This window comes from Mytilus californianus, unplaced genomic scaffold, assembly GCF_021869535.1.
Source record: "Mytilus californianus isolate M0D057914Y unplaced genomic scaffold, xbMytCali1.0.p SCAF_6, whole genome shotgun sequence".
NCBI lineage: Eukaryota > Metazoa > Mollusca > Bivalvia > Mytilida > Mytilidae > Mytilus > Mytilus californianus.
This window is the reverse complement of record NW_026262712.1, coordinates 108,369,989-108,386,390: the sequence shown is the minus strand read 5'-3', so window position 1 is coordinate 108,386,390 and position 16,402 is coordinate 108,369,989. Positions and strand designations below refer to the sequence as shown.

The 16,402-nt window shown below is 32.6% G+C and overlaps 1 protein-coding gene across 2 annotated transcripts in view; it reads right to left on the bottom strand.

Annotated features, from left to right (window-relative positions):
• LOC127704284 (battenin-like) overlaps positions 1–8,195 on the bottom strand; it is a 29,193-nt gene extending 20,998 nt beyond the window's left edge. The window contains exons 1-2 of one of the 2 annotated variants that reach the window (XM_052208293.1): positions 8,126–8,195; positions 729–775 (exon numbers count right to left, since the gene is read on the bottom strand). In XM_052208293.1, coding sequence (XP_052064253.1) covers positions 729–752 — 24 coding nt within the window. In that variant the 5' untranslated portion in view covers positions 753–775; positions 8,126–8,195. Of the gene's footprint in view, positions 1–728; positions 776–7,582; positions 7,707–8,125 lie in introns of those variants that run through there. The other variant, XM_052208292.1, reaches the window with a different exon arrangement.
• Between the last annotated feature and the right edge of the window lie 8,207 nt (positions 8,196–16,402).

Sequence of the window (16,402 nt, the reverse complement as noted above, 5' to 3'; positions counted from 1 at the left end):
TGTTTAGTATTAAAAACATACTTTTCTTTTGAAATTGACAATCCAGCAATCGTTTTTGCAGTTTTTTCATAAGACTGGAATTGTTGTTGAATGAACTGTTAGTGTAGTTCACTTGATTGTCACATGTTTGGATTTCTTCAGGTAGACTTAGCCAGCTTCAAACCTTAACTTGTCAGTAAACCATAACCATGGATATTAAAGACCAACCCTAATCACTGTGAATAAGAAGATGTGGTATGAGTGCCAATGAGACAACTCTCCATCCAAGTCACAATGTATAAAAAGTTAACAATTATAGGTCAAAGTACGGCCTTCAACACAGATCCTTGGCTCACATGGAACAGCAAGCTATAAAGAGCCCCAAAATGACTATTGTAAAACAATTCAAACAGGAAAACCAACAGTCTAATCTATATAAAAAACGAGAAACGATTCATATTGCATTACATCAAATTTGATGTTGTAAAATAGAAAACAACACACGTATTGTCTGATATACTACATGTTATTTACTGTGTATTATGTATCATTATTCCTGTTATCAATATCCTTTTCTATTATTAGTGATTGTTCTTTAAAAAATTCACAGATGTTTATTTTCCAAACCTTTGTTTCCAGATCATGATTACCTAACAAAGTCTTTTGATTATATTTAATTCAATAACATAAATGTACCGATTATGATTCACACACAATATCAATTTACTGTATAACTTAAGACAACTCACCCAATTTCTTAAGTCTGAGCCCATTTTAATTTCTCATTATGTCAAACCTGTAAGAAAAAAAGAACTGATAAATCATACAAAACTGGATTTCAATTTTATCCCTTGCCATAAAATAAATATCTTAATCTCTAGAATGACAGAGGAATCAAATAAGTACTTGTCTGATGACACCTATTCTGTACAGTCATAACTCGGCAAAGAAGAATCCCTACATTTCATTACAAAATTTCTTTGTGAAAGACTGATTTATTTCAGGGTTAAAAAAAACTCATCAAAGATACCAGGTTTATAATTTGGTATGACAGATGTGTGTTTCATCTACGTTGGACTGATCAGTGCCACTTAAATCAATACAGTATGAAGGCATTTAAAAATGAAAAAAACAGCATCATTGGTAAGGTCACTAAGGTGACATATCTTCCTGCAGACTGTTTGTTACCTTCTTTGGCTCAGTATGTTGGTCTAATACTGTAAATTCAGATATTATTGCAAGATTTTTATTAATGGAAATAATGCGACTAGTTGATTATCGCAATAATGAGAACTCACATTCTGATATCTGATACATATATCTGTATGCAGCTTTTCCGGAAATTGCAATAATTAATCTTAAAATTGAGAATGGAAATGGGGAATGTGTCAAAGAGACAACAACCCAACCATAGAGCAGACAACAGCCGAATGCAACCAATGGGTCTTCAATGAGCGAGAAACTCCCACACCCGGAGGCGTCCTTCAGCTGGCCCCTAAACAAATATGTATACTAGTTCAGTGATAATGGACGTCATACTAAACTCCAAATTATACACAAGAAACTAAAATTAAAAATGATACAAGACTAACAAAGACTAGAGGCTCCTGACTTGGGACAGGCGCAAAAATGCGGCAGGGTTAAATATGTTTTTTGAGATCTCAACCCTCCCCCTATACCTCTAGCCAATGTAGAAAAAACAAACGTACAACAGTACGCACAGTAAAACTCAGTTTAAGAGAAGTCAGAGTCCGATGTCAGAATAGGAAACAAAAGAAAATAAACAAAATGACAATAATACATAAATAACAACAGACTACTAGCAGTTACTGACATGCCAGCTCCAGACCTCAATAAAACTGAGTGAAAGATTATGTCTTCATCATATGAATATCAGGCACAATCCCTCCTGTTAGGGGTTTAGTATTATACCATCATAAAATATATGAGAAGAACATAACCCGTGTCATGCCAACAACTGGTTTTAGAATGAATATGTTTAATTCCGATGCAAAAACCCTATAAGTGAATCAATATTAAAGCCAAAATATGCAATCTTTAATGACCTGACAACAGTATCGTAACTATATCCTTTCTTAATACCGGTAAATCTGTTTAAAGGTTTTGTTAGCTTTTGAGGTGAATACTGACATTTTTGTGCTTTGTAAAGAATATTACCATAAAAGATTGGATGTGAAATACCCGAATGTATAAGATGACTGCATGTTGAGTTATTTTTACGAATGATGTCCTTATACCGATGATAAAATTTAGTAAATGTTTTGACTAGTTTATGAAATCGAAAAACCCTGGTGTAATTATTTTTCAGTAATACATAAATTTCTCTTGCATTTTTGTCCATTCTTTAAAAATCACAATAATAAATGCACTCAATAATTTCTGAATTTAAAGTACAAAGCAGGATTCCATTAACATGTTCTCATCTTAATAAAATATTTGCCAAAGGAAATTAATCACAAATCCATCATCATCAACATCAAAGAAATTGTAAAATTATTTGTCAAGAAACTGTTCGTATAAAATGTTGTCTTTTCTAAGGAATCTTATTTTCTTATATATAGAACTAGATAATATGTTACAGGGATATATTCAAAAAATATACTTGTCATATAGTATACACATGTTGACCTCTAAATGTCTTTTCTATTTTTTTTTTTTGTGTATTTGAGGTTGCCTTCTCACTTCCATCTATATCTCCTTATATATTGATATGCCTAATGATTTCATTTTGAAGTAAAGACAAACTGTAAATTAATTCACAATTCTTAATTCAAGGAAGAATGATATCAAATAATAAAATTTGGTAGTATTACTCCAAGTGCATTAACTACTTGCAATTTAAATTTCTGGTTGAAGAAATGGATATTATAAAATGACATTTGTACTTTACTATACACACATTTATAATTTCAATTCAATGTTAAGGGCATATAATCGTTATACGGGAGGCAATAATGTTGCTAACATAAATATCATTTTTCACAACATCAAACTGTAAATATTAGGGAAATGATGCATTTTAATCATAAGTTAGAACCCTTCTTTTTTAAGATGACATTTGGTTTGTGTATTCAGTATATACACATATTTTTTTAAAGATAAGAAATGGTAAAATACAGAGATAGAGAAGATTCATATCAAGTGAATAACTTTTGTACTTGATGTAAATAAGTGTGGTGGCGGGGTGTGTATATATATATATGTGTATAAACATGATAAAGTGGATTAGATTTTAACCATTCAATAAGTTAGGAAATCTATACTTCAAGAAATGGTTCATCTGATAAAGATGGAATGTACAGAATACATGGAATAGGTAACAGGTTGGTTTCAGATATCATCTTGCACCTGTGCATTTAAAAAAAGTGAAGGGTCCATAGGTGGCCTTTAGTGAGGTAAATCTGGGACATAATATATTGTCAGAGTAAATATATACCCTAACCAATATGACATCAATGGTAGAAACTAAAATTATTTGTCCATTTTGATGGTACCCCCTTTTTAGAATATACGATGTAGCTAATAACCCATATTATATAGGTAGACCTAAATCTGTCATTTTTTAAAATTAATTATGAGGGGCCTGATGGGGTCTCATCACGATTCACGAGTTGATTTTTTTGTCAATCACGATTCACAGAAAATAAATTTCCATCATCACGGATCACGAAAATATAAAAAAAAAATCTGTAGAAAAACGGATCTTCTTCTTTCCTCTATATCTTCCTCCAATAGTTGGAGTACACCAACCTTACTGAATTAAGGTTGGTTAATCCTTATAAAAATTATTAAGTGAATACCTAACTATTTAAAAATAACATTATGTACAGTTAAATCCCTGAAAAGATACTAATAATAACTTCTATGTACATTAAAAATGGGTCACAGTTTAAAAGTTATTAATAAAATTTTTAAAAATAAAAAAGTTTTGAATATTATTTACAGGGCATGCATTATAGTAAAAAATCTTTACATTTACTAAACAATGTTACTTAAAGGTAAAAAATAACGAGTTTTCAGCTTCCTGCCTGCTACATGCTGGAGTTACTACATCTGTCTATGAGCATTACTAGGCGATATAAAATCAATAAAATCATGCATATAAGCTTATATGTCCTAAGCGATCTAATTATGCATAGCCATTATCTATCTGTTATATATATATATATGTGAAGCTACTGGGTATTAAAGCTAACGGTAAACATGTACATTTATTCCAACTATAGGTATAGCGCGGCACAACCACACTGACCAGTTATTCTAAAATTTCATGGATTTTCTCAGCATTTAATTTTACGTAAAGGATTGATATGTTTAGCGCGGAACACCCACACTGACCTAGTTGCTCTGTCCAAAAACCTTTATGATGACTTTAGATTAAAGATAAACGTTGTTTCAGTTGTTTAATTTTACGGAGTTAAAGGTATAGCGCGGAACAGCCATATTAACCTAAATTAAATGAAGATTTAAACATTTAGATTTTCGTAGCATTTAATTCTGTGTAAAAGATTGATGTTAGGTTTAGCGCGGAACACCCACACTGACCTAGTTGTACTGTCGAAGAAGCATAAATGATTATTCCTTAGATTGGAGAAAAAAGCCTTATTTTATTTTATGAAGTTGAAGATAGTTGTTTAAGGTATAGCGCGGTACAACCACACTGACCTTATGACAACTAGACATTAAGAGAAGACACTCTTTTTAGATGGAGTCTATAACATAAGTTCCTGCTTAATTCTTCTATTGAATTAAGAAAAAGGTTATCATGAGGGAGAATATTGTTTAGAGCCAGTTGCTGACAATCCAAAATTAGTTGGGCAATACAAGTTCTCTCGTGAAAGTTGGAATTCCAGTTTCCTAGCCCAATTTTGCTGATGGTAATTCTTTTGATAACACTTAGAGATTCTCTGCGTATGCCTTCCAGAACGGGACAGCGAGTGAGAAAATGGATGATATCTTCTTCTTCCAGTTGACAAATTGGGCAAGTTGCATCAAGGTTAATATTTGAGAAACGAGCTTTCTGTGATTGAAATATATATGTCCCTGTGCATAGCCTTGCTTTTATTGTTGCTTTCCTGAGTTCGCCAATATTTGGTGGTAGACTATTCCAGATAGTATGAGGTTTTCCAATGTCTAAATTGGGGATACAGAGAAATTTTAGTGTTGTTTTGCTATTGGCGTCCCTTTGAAGATTCACTTTCCAGTAGTTGTTTATTGCTTCTCTTGCCTTGCATTTCCATGATAACTTTGATGGCAATTGATCTCTCAGATAAGTCCATGGAGGAAGATTATACATGTATAAAAGATCTGCTACTCTGTTAAGGAAAGTTAGTTCATGTGTTTGCAGGACATATTGCCTCTCTAGAGCCTTTTTTAGATTCTCGTTATTAGATGAAAAGATGGAGTGGAACAGGCTAAGAACTCTTTTGTGAATTTCTGCCTCTATGGGGAGCGCACCCAAGAGTAAGTATACTGCTGAAATTGCTGTCCGTGAGGGAAGAGCTTGTATTTGTCTCAAAAAATTCACGTGGAAATCTCTTAGCAACTTAATGTCCCCATTATTTAGTGGCAGAACTTCCAGGCTGTAAAGTAGCCTTGGTAGAACGTATACTCTGTATATCATATAAGAAGTTTTAGGGTTTAATCCGTTTGTACCATGTACTCCAACGTTCATAAGAGAATAGGCTGTCCTTCTGGCTAAGCTAATTCTGTCCTGGATGTTTGTTTTATTTTGGTCTTTAATTGCTCTTATGATACCCAGATGTGTACCTTGATTAGCTGATGGCATGTTTTTATCATCGAGTTTGAATTGAACTTCACTCTTCGTTGTTTTTGAGTTACTATATTTGTTAATTATAACGCTTTTGGTTGGATGGATCTTGTATCTATGTTTGTCTGAGTATCTTTTAGATGTATCTAGCATAGATTGCATTTCTTCTTCAGTTGATGACAAAAGTATAATATCATCTGCACAGGTTGGACATCCCGTAAAGTTTGTGCCGATGTACTGGCCCATACCATTCTCTTCAAGTTCTGTAAGTAGGTCGTTAATGTACAGTTTGTACAAATGGGTGGATAGAATTCCTCCTTGGCGGACTCCTTGCCGTACAGGGAAGCTGTTACTAAATCCGTTTTTCCATTTAACTTTAGAGGTAAGGTTGTTGTACATATCAAAAATGATTTCCCAAATATCTGGATCAATATTTTGGTCAAATAACTTGTCGAGAAGAATATCATGATGAACAACATCAAATGCCTTTTGTGAGTCCAGAAGTCCAAAAATTAATTTAGATTTTTGATTTTTTGATATAAGTTCCGATTCAGAGACTAGTAGTGCTGCCATTGCCGGTGAGAGGCCACTTTTGAAGCCAAATTGTAATTCTGATTGTTTATCTAATTTCGGAAGTATTCTATTAAGGATAACATGTTCAAAAATTTTTCCAATAATTGACGAGACGGTGATGCCTCTGTAGTTATCAAGTATTTTGTCATCTTTATTTTTCTTGCATACTGCATTAAGAATACCGGTTTTGAATTGGATTGGTACTTTTTTCTCAGCCAAAATTTGGTTAAATAGAGAAACAAGATACGGAACAACAACCTCTTCAGCAGATTTGAAGTGTTCAGCAGAAAGCCCATATTCATCGCATGCCTTTCCATTGTTCAGATTTGATATTGCCTCTGAAATTTCGGCGGGGTTGAATTTGTCTGAACTGAAATCAGATAAGCTACAGATTTCTTTTATAATTTCACAGCGGAATTGGCAGTTATTTAGGAAATTTTCATCAAAGTCAGGATCGTCCTTAGGTGTTGCTAAATTTTGAAAATATTTTGCCATTGCCTCCCTTTGTTCTTCTGGATCGGTGAGTTCATGATCATCATATAGTATGGTTGTGGCAAGTTCTTTAGTGCTGTTTGTATTTCTGCGTATTAATCTGTAGAAATTTTTAGAGTTGGGTTCACTTTCCAGTTTTTTATAAAATTCTTTACATTCAGCTGCTCTCTCTTGCCGTAATCTTTTTCTAACATTTCTTTTTGCTTCCTTCAGTTCCAAAAAACAAGTGTCTTCACCTCTCTTTCTTCCATGTAGGTCCCATATCCTGTGTTTCTGCTTACTAATCGTTAGCAACTTTTTTGCATGTTGCGAAACTTTTAGTCTTGGGCCGCGGATTTTCAGAGTTTTTGTCGGAATTGTTTTCCTTGCAGCTTGTTTAATTGCATCTATCAGATTAGTTGTTTGGTCTTCCGTTGTTACTTTTCGATTTTTATTTTGGTCTAAAGATTTTTTCACTGCTTCACTGTAAATTGTTGGTACACATTTTTCCCATTCTGTTTTATGCAGTACCTCGTTGCTGAAATTTGATGATTTTTTTAGTTTTTGCTTGTCAGCTTGAAGTGTTAAAAGAGCCTTGACTGGTACATGGGCTGATAAATTTATTGCATCTTGAGAGAGAGTTTGAATAGAGTGGATACGGATCACGATAGCTAAAATGCGCCGATCACGAAGAACGAAAATAACCCATCAGGCCCCTCAATTATCAATTTTCTTAATAATCGAAATTTTCAATAGTGTGTATTTTACCGTAAAGTTATATAGAAACATGCTGACGTTATGTGAAAGTAAATGTATTTGCTTTTGCAGCACTACAGAAGGAAATAAAGGTGTACTTCTGCTGTCATGTGCCAGAAATTGCCCCAAACACCAATATTTCCTTTACGCAAAAGAGTTCCTAAATTTCCCGCGGTATTTGAAATGTGATTTAAAAATTGTACGGAGAACCATCGACTTTTCGCAGATTACTTTCCGGCGCATGCAAGTTTTATTTAAAGTCGAATGATAAGCACAGAATCAAAGTTTTATTCAAAGTCGAATGGTAAGTAAGCAGATAATAGGAACTAAAAAAGCTAAACAAATCAAACAGTCAAACGAAATTAAAAATTAAAAAGCGCAAGCATAAAAGCACTACATGCATGCACTGCACTGGCATGATCAGCTGATATTTGGATCCCATATTTGTACCAATTTTTTTAATTGATCAAAAGATGATTCCATTCGACAATGGTTAGGCAGCTCATTTCAGATTTGTGCAGCATATTATATTGACGAAACGATCTCAAACCATACCTGGTAGTTCTGACTCTCGGGAGTACTGCTGTTTCCTGTGATCTAAAATTATACTTCTGAATTTTAATATCAATTAAATCATGAAGATAACTTGGACTTTTTCTATGAATTATTCTAAATGTTTCTGTTGCAATATTTTATATTCTTATTTTTCAGTAAAGAAGGTCACCGAATTTTGACTTTTCTAGCAGTTTTTCGTATGAACTAATATAATCTTTAGGTCCAAATCTGTAGTTATTCCAAGTTTAACATTTTCTTCACAAGACGTTTTGTTTCCATTTAAATTGAATGTCAAATTATGTGTGTTTGGTTTTTTTTTCCAATGGCTTATTAGATTTAAACTATCAGTCAAGTTCTAAACTTATAACAACTTTGTCTATATCATAATCACTATACGATACAGTGTTATCATCAGCATAATTATAAATGGTGCTATTTTGTACAAAATGAAATATGTCATTTATGAAGACATTGAAAAGAACTGGTCCAAGAATTGACTCTTGTGGTACACCTTTAAAAATACGATCCCATTCACTGTAAGAACTTCCAATTTTGATACTTTTTTTCTGTTTTCTAAATAACTTTGTAATAATTTTAGAGAACATTTTGACAGACAACATGCTTCCAATTTTACTAAAAGTAAATCGTGCGGTAAACAATCAAATGCTTTAGATAGATCCATCAGAATTGCAGCAATAAATTTGTTGTCGTCCAGGGCTTTTTCCAGTCTTCTATTATCTTAATAAGTGCTGTTTGGCAACCAAAACTTGACCTAAATGCCGGAAGTAGAGGATGGAAATGTTTATTTAAAAATTCCATTAATTGATCATGTATAGCTCTTTCATAAATTTTAGAAATACAAGGTAACAAAAGTTAAAAGTTTCAAGTTTTTATTTTCTCAAAGACCCCAACAGGGGTATGTGAACAATAACACAAATACTATATAAGTATTCATAATATAACAAAATAACAAAGTAACAAAGTAATGCAGTGAACATTATAAACTTTCATTAATATATATATATACATTTGAAAAAGATATGCGTTTTAAGGAAGACAGTAAATTTCATATGGAAATATTAATGGTTGAAACAATATAAATTTAATTAACAACAGCAAGTACAATTTTACAAAATTTTGCAATTTTAAGAACAACATTGTAAGAGTCAGAATTAAACAACTCATAAAATTTGTCAGTATTATGGTTGGTAATAAGATTAAAAGGTAATAATGATTTCCTTTCATCATTGAAAAATGTACAATCAAACAAGTAACACACATACAGGTCTATAGTTTTCTTTATCTAGAGAGTTATTCTTCTTAAACAGTCGGGATACCTGAGCAGCTTTAAGATTGTCTGGAAAAATTGAACTTTCAGTTGATTTATTAACTAAAATTTTAAAACAGCAAATTATCAAAATTTAGAGTTTATTAAAAGTTCTAGAATGAAAATAGATTTTAAATTAGAAACTCCACAGGGATTTTGTTATGTAAAACAAATACCAGTACATGACATTTGTGTTTTGTCCAATGTCAAGGAAATTTTTCTACTTTATTTTTCATCACACTACAGTGGGACCATCATAAAATGGTGTAAATGAATAGTCCATTCTGGAATTTGAAAAGGGTACCTACCGTTGAGGAATAACTGCAGTTCATTTACCATTCTGGACACATTAACATTCTGCAATGGTAACTGAACATTGACAACTCTGGAATGGAAACAGTATTTCAACATTTCAAAAATGGCAACAGCTAGTACATCGATCATTCTGGAATGGTAACAGTACATCGACCATTCTGGAATGGTAACAGCACATTGACCATTCTGGAATGGTAACAGCACATTGACCATTCTGGAATGGTAACAGTACATCGACCATTCTGAATGGTAACAGCACATTGACCATTCTGGAATGGTAACAGTACATCGACCATTCTGGAATGGTAACAGCACATTGACCATTCTGGAATGATAACAGTACATTCATCATTCTGGAATGGTAACCAAATAAAGAACATTAAAGTTCAGGTACAATGACTTTTATTCGTGTTTTGATACACTCTTAGGACTGTAATTTACCTTTTTTTTATTGAAGTTTCATTATAGATCTGGATTGGCAGTACGGAAAAATGAATAAAATAAAAGTACCCTGAACTATGTAAATTCATAATCCATCACTGAAATCGTACCATTACAGCATAATGCTTTAATTAGAAGACCATGAATTCCATTAACGATTTGAGTAAAATTTAAGTTAACTATGTCACTTATTGAAGACGCCAATAAAGAGGTTATCCGTTGTTAAGATAAAAAAATCCATGCACTCTATAACTGTTAAGTTTGATTGTCTCCTTTTTCATTGAAAAATATAAAACATGCTGTTTCCAATTGGTTGATTTTTGTTAAAGTTAAGCATCAAGTCTTGAACTGCGAATTCTGGATGAGGATAGAAAATGTGTTATGAAGGTACACTTATTTGAAGAATAACACACTGAATAGATATCTGATGTTTTATTCCAGTTGATAATAAAAAATATTCTGGAATTGAGTCTGTTAGCTTTAAGTCTTCTTCCAAACCGGGACACTTATTACAGAAGCACCATTTTTTGTTGCCATAGTTTGACCTGACCAGGTAGTACACTCCTTACTTTTTTTTTAAACTCTGATAGTTTTTTTTATAAGATTAAACAGCAATTAAGCGTATACCTTTTTCTGGGAATTAATCAAGCTTACTATGCGGTATGGGTTTTGCTCATTGTTGAAGGATGACATATAGTTGTTAACTTCTACGACATTTGGTGTCTGGTGGAGAGTTATCTCATTGGCAATCTTACCACATCTTCTTATTTTTATAGGTATGCAATACTGTCAGAGTCAGAATTAGTATTGTAATCTTTACAAGAGTTTCTTCTTTTCAAATTTCCTATCACCTGCAAAAGTATGTTAAGTTAAAGAGTTCAAAAATGAATTTTACTAATGAAACAGAGAAATATTTTTTTTACAAAGCTCTTTAAAATAACAATTCCAACTAAAGTACAGTTTATTTGTATTATGTTCTCCATTTAACTGATAGTATCTAAGGGCAGTTCCATCAAAACATACTTCGGACCAAAGGAATGCAAATTGAATTTGCCACTATGGATGGGTGTAAAATATCATGTTGTACACGATTAAAACATATGCACCTTCTATGGATGGCTACTTTATTTTCAATGCATGTGCTTTCCCTGTATACCAAGTGCGTTTTAATGGAACTGCTCTTACTAAAATGTGGTATTTGAGGTTAACGATAATTTATTTTCATAATATGTTGCTGTCTTATTGGTTATTTCCCCCACATCACCTTTTATTCATATAATTATCATACATGTATGAAATGGAGTTTCAGTATGGTGGGCCATTTAAATTGCTTTTTGGCTCTTTTAACTGCTATTCATAGAATTATAAAACTTGGTGGGAAAACTTGTTTTTTAAATAATCCGAGTACATTGTATCCGTAAAAAAAAATAAATTATGTTATATTGATCAATGTAATCCTTGATATTTTTTGGAAGGTAGCCATTTGTCGTCAGTTGAAACCCACTTTTCCAAATCTTGTCTCTTGACACAATTTCCAGGAACGGTTTCCTCTTTCCCCTCTGCCCGGGAATGGGAACAGTGCATGGTGACCATGCTGACGACTTGCTGCCCTTATACCATTGGATATCCATATTCAGACCACAAATGGTGATAATTTTTCACATTTGTGGCCACTCATCACCGTACTCTTCTAGATCAGTTAACACAAAATCTCCAACATTTACGGAATCTTTTTCTATGTTTAGTTGAGGCCTGGCTGTTTTTTTCCAAGGATAACCTAAAATATGAACGACCAGTGAATGTGCATGGTTAACTCATTAATAGACAATAATATGTTTCCGTATTATACCCTACTGTTTCTTAAGTAATTTTTTTAAATGCATTTTTCTTTATAGAATTAATGATGGTTTAAGGAATAGGAATATTCGATACATTTGTTCCATTCAATGTAATTGAAATGTTTATTTTTGGATCAAAATCTCTCAAAATAAAGTAATCAAAATCTGCTGTGTCTACAGCTTCTTGGCAATATTCCACAAAACAATTAAAAAGGAGATAAAAATGGGAACCTTGATTTCAAATTAGATATAAAGAGTGGTTCTCTGTTTTCATAGACAACTTATAGGAATATGAAAATTGATGACAATTTGACAAAATATACATCAATAACTACCCATGGATGTATTTCCTTTGGTGAAATTGCCCATTAATATGACACATAATAAAGTGAACAATTCTAGCAGCATGTGTGTGTATACCTTCATGCCTGTCAGATTTATTTTTCATTTATTTTTGCAATATAAGTAATGTTTTCCATTTTGAATGACTTCACATTTAGTCCTCTCTGTGCCATTTATAGCTTACTACAGTGTGTTGGTTTTTGTTTTTCGTTGAATGTCATAGATTGACCTGTAATTTTTACATATTTAGCCTTTAGTTTTTAGGCATAATTGTCTCATTGGCAGTCATACCAAATCTCCTAAATTTTGTATATGTATTACAAGTTGATGTGACAAAAACTAAATTATAGACCTCAAATGTAAAAGTTTAAGAAAGTGTCATATGATATTCAGATATTCCGTAGTGGCCATTGTTTATTGCAGACTAAAGTAATGTTGAGGATCAACTTAGGCTTGAACTTACAGGGGGCATGACATCCTTGTTTACTACAATTTCAGGCACCGATATTGTTGTTTTTTCTTGTTGTGGTCTCTGCTCCACATATTGTGACAATTCAATTAATTTAGAAATATCCACATCTCCAAATTCCAGTTCTGCAAAAGTTAAATATTTGAAATATATTTCACACAACAAGTGTACATATGAAAGCACAAGAGTGCACACGCTGAAATGTCTCGCCTTCTTTACTAACCAATGATTTTATGTTGATAGTCCTAAATATAAAGCTTTACTACAAGTAACACATAAACTTAACATGATCCAAGAAAAGGGGGTCAAGGTCAGATAAATCAAACGAGAAATACATGTACACCTTACAATCATTCAATAAACCAAACATAGTTGACCTATTGCTTATAGTTTCTACGAAACAGTCTTAACCAAGAAAACTTAACATTGACCAATGAACCATGAAAATGAGGTCAAGGTCAGATGAACCATGCTAGACAGACATGTACACCTTACAATCAATGTATGCATTAAATATAGTTGACATATGGCTTATAGTATCTAAGAAACAAACTTAACATTGGCCAATGAACCATGAAAATGAGGTAAAGGTCAGATGATACCTGCAAGACAGACATATACACCTTACAATCCTTCCATACAACAAATATAGTTGATAAATTGCTTATAATTGAAGAAAAACAGACCAAAACACAAAAACTTAACACTGAGAAATGAATCGTGAAACTGAGGTCAAGGTCAAATAAAACCTACGAGACTGACATGTACATCATAAAATATTTCCATACACCAAATATAGTTGACCTATTGCATATAGTATTAGAAAAAAAGACCAAAACTCAAAAACTTAACTTTGACCACTGAACCATGAAAATGAGGTCAAGGTCAGATGACACCTACCAGTTGGACATGTACACCTTACAATCATTCCATATACCAAATATAGTAGACCTACTGCTTATAGTATCTGATATATGGACTTGACCACGAAAACTTAACCTTGTTCCCCGATCCATGAAATGAGGTCGAGGTCAAATGAAAATTGTCTGACGGGCATGAGGACCTTGCAAGGTACGCACATACTAAATACAGTTATCCTATTACTCATTATTAGAAAGAAATTAACATTACAAAAAAGTTGACTTTTTTCAAGTAGTCACTGAACCATGAAAATGAGGTCAAGGACAATGGACATATGACAGATGGAAACTTCGTAACATAAGGCATCTATATACAAAGTATGAAGCATCCAGGTCTTCTAGCTTCTAAAATATAAAGCTTTTAAGAAGTTAGCTAACGCCGCCGCCGCCGCCGGATCACTATCCCTATGTCGAGCTTTCTGCGACAAAAGTCGCAGGCTCGACAAAAATTAGGCGTACAATTTTCAACTGTAATGCATTTTTGTTTTAAATGACTTTTTTCCTACAGTCTGAAATCATGGATTCACAGAATAGAGAATAATGGGCAAATTGTGCAGAATAAGAGGCAACAAAAACAAAGAAAAGAGAGGGAAAAAGAGTAGAGAACAATGTGGTTCTAAATTATAAGGAATAGAAAATAATGGGAAAAATGGTATAAAAAATTTAAAAATTAGAGAAATGAAGGACCCCTATTTCAGACCCTCATATATCAAATCAGTCATATTTATACATTTCTGTAAATACAAAGGAATGTTTTGTTAAGTCACGATTGGCATGAGTTACGTTTGACGTGCAGCCAAGTCGGTTAGTGGAGAATTTCCAAACAGTATAAAAATAATTTAAATGTTTTTTAAATGTCACTGAGTGTTTTCCATTGTCATTGAATTAGATATCGACAGGGACTATTATTGAGTTATAGATCAACTAACAAAAAATAACTCTTTTCTTTTTATTTAAAAATAAATCAATATTAATAGGTCAAATATACTACTCATTTTAAAATTAGATAATTATATTTGCCAACACATCAACCTTACCATCAATGTAAAACAAACAAATAATACAGGACAGATACTAAAGTAGTGATAGCAACAATGAGATTAAGGCCCTAAATATATTTATTCTAAAGTCTTTTGTAAGGATTTTTCGTTCTGTTCGCAGTCGATTGACCAGTATAGTCTTGAACAAAGCACTTCCTTGAACAGATATTGTTTCCATTGCAATCATGTAGCTGATTTTCGCCTTCAATTTTGGCCATAAGTTATTCAATCTCACCAGTGCTTTTGTGCTTTGTCTGTTTTGCCGAAGCATTTGTACTGCTCACAATCGATTGCCAATTCTTACAGAAAATGGAATTCAGAAGAGTCTTTTCTAGCAGAAAGTAAAATAACAAAAATCAAAATGGAAAGTTCCTTATCAAATGGAAAATCAAAAGATCAAACACATCAAACGTCGAATGGAAATAACTTTCTCTAATTTGTGTGCTATTTTCACATTTCTTGATCAGTGTGAGAAAAATATTTATTACATTGGTTGCAATGAATTACATTGATTTCCCAGTGAAATAAAAACCGATAATTTCACATGTGAAATAAACGTGGTTATTTCACTCCTCTGACGTCATACAACAATAGGCGTTGTCAAGACGTCGATAACGTCGGATCAAAACAAATTGTGAATGCGTAGAACAAGATATAGTTCCTTACATTTTCTACTTTAATTTCATAAAAAAAGTCATTTGCCAATGTAATAAAAAGAATAACTCATCAAAGAATTCAAATATCGAAAAATATTCAACTCGTGACCGAACAACACCGATAATTAACTCATGCGCTACGCGCATTCGTGAATTAATGTGTTGTTCGGTCACTCGTTGAATATTTTTCTCTATTTGAATTCTTCGATTAGTTATTCTATAATTCTCCTCACTAGTGAAATATCTATTCTCGTCAAATGATTGGTCGGAATTTAATTATAACGTCAAATTTTTTGGTTTTTTTCTGAATTTTCCTATTGTGACGTCATGAAAAAAGGCGACCATGCCTGATGACGCCACATATAAAGAACACAACTTTCTGCAAATTTTTGAAAGGGAAGGATAAAAATCATTAGAGAAACAGATTCCGCCACTATAACTCGTGTATTACGATATTTCTCTACTATCAACAGTTAAATCTTAATTATTTAAAAAGCTCGGCAAGCCTCGCGCTTTAAATATTAAGATTTAACTGTCTCGAGTGAAGAAATATCGTAACACACTTGTTGCAGTGGTGGAATCTATATGTCATATTCTAGGTGTGCAATTATATTTTATTTTCTCTTGTAGATTCCATTTCACCCACACCACGTATTTCGATTATAAAAAAAAATTGCTTCATCTATTTATTCATGTTAGTGGTGGTTTGTGTACTTTTATCAATTTCATATTGCTTGCAAGCCCTAGTAAACAAAATACTTTACGTAAAATAATAATTTGCACCCAAGAGAATCTCGTAGAATCATCATTTTCTTGCAAGAGGCTTGATCGTGCTTCTTCTACAATGTTTCCAAGTTTTTCCAATAGTGATCTTGACGAATTCTTCTAATTTATTTATATAACAAAATCATCACAAACATGTAGTATAT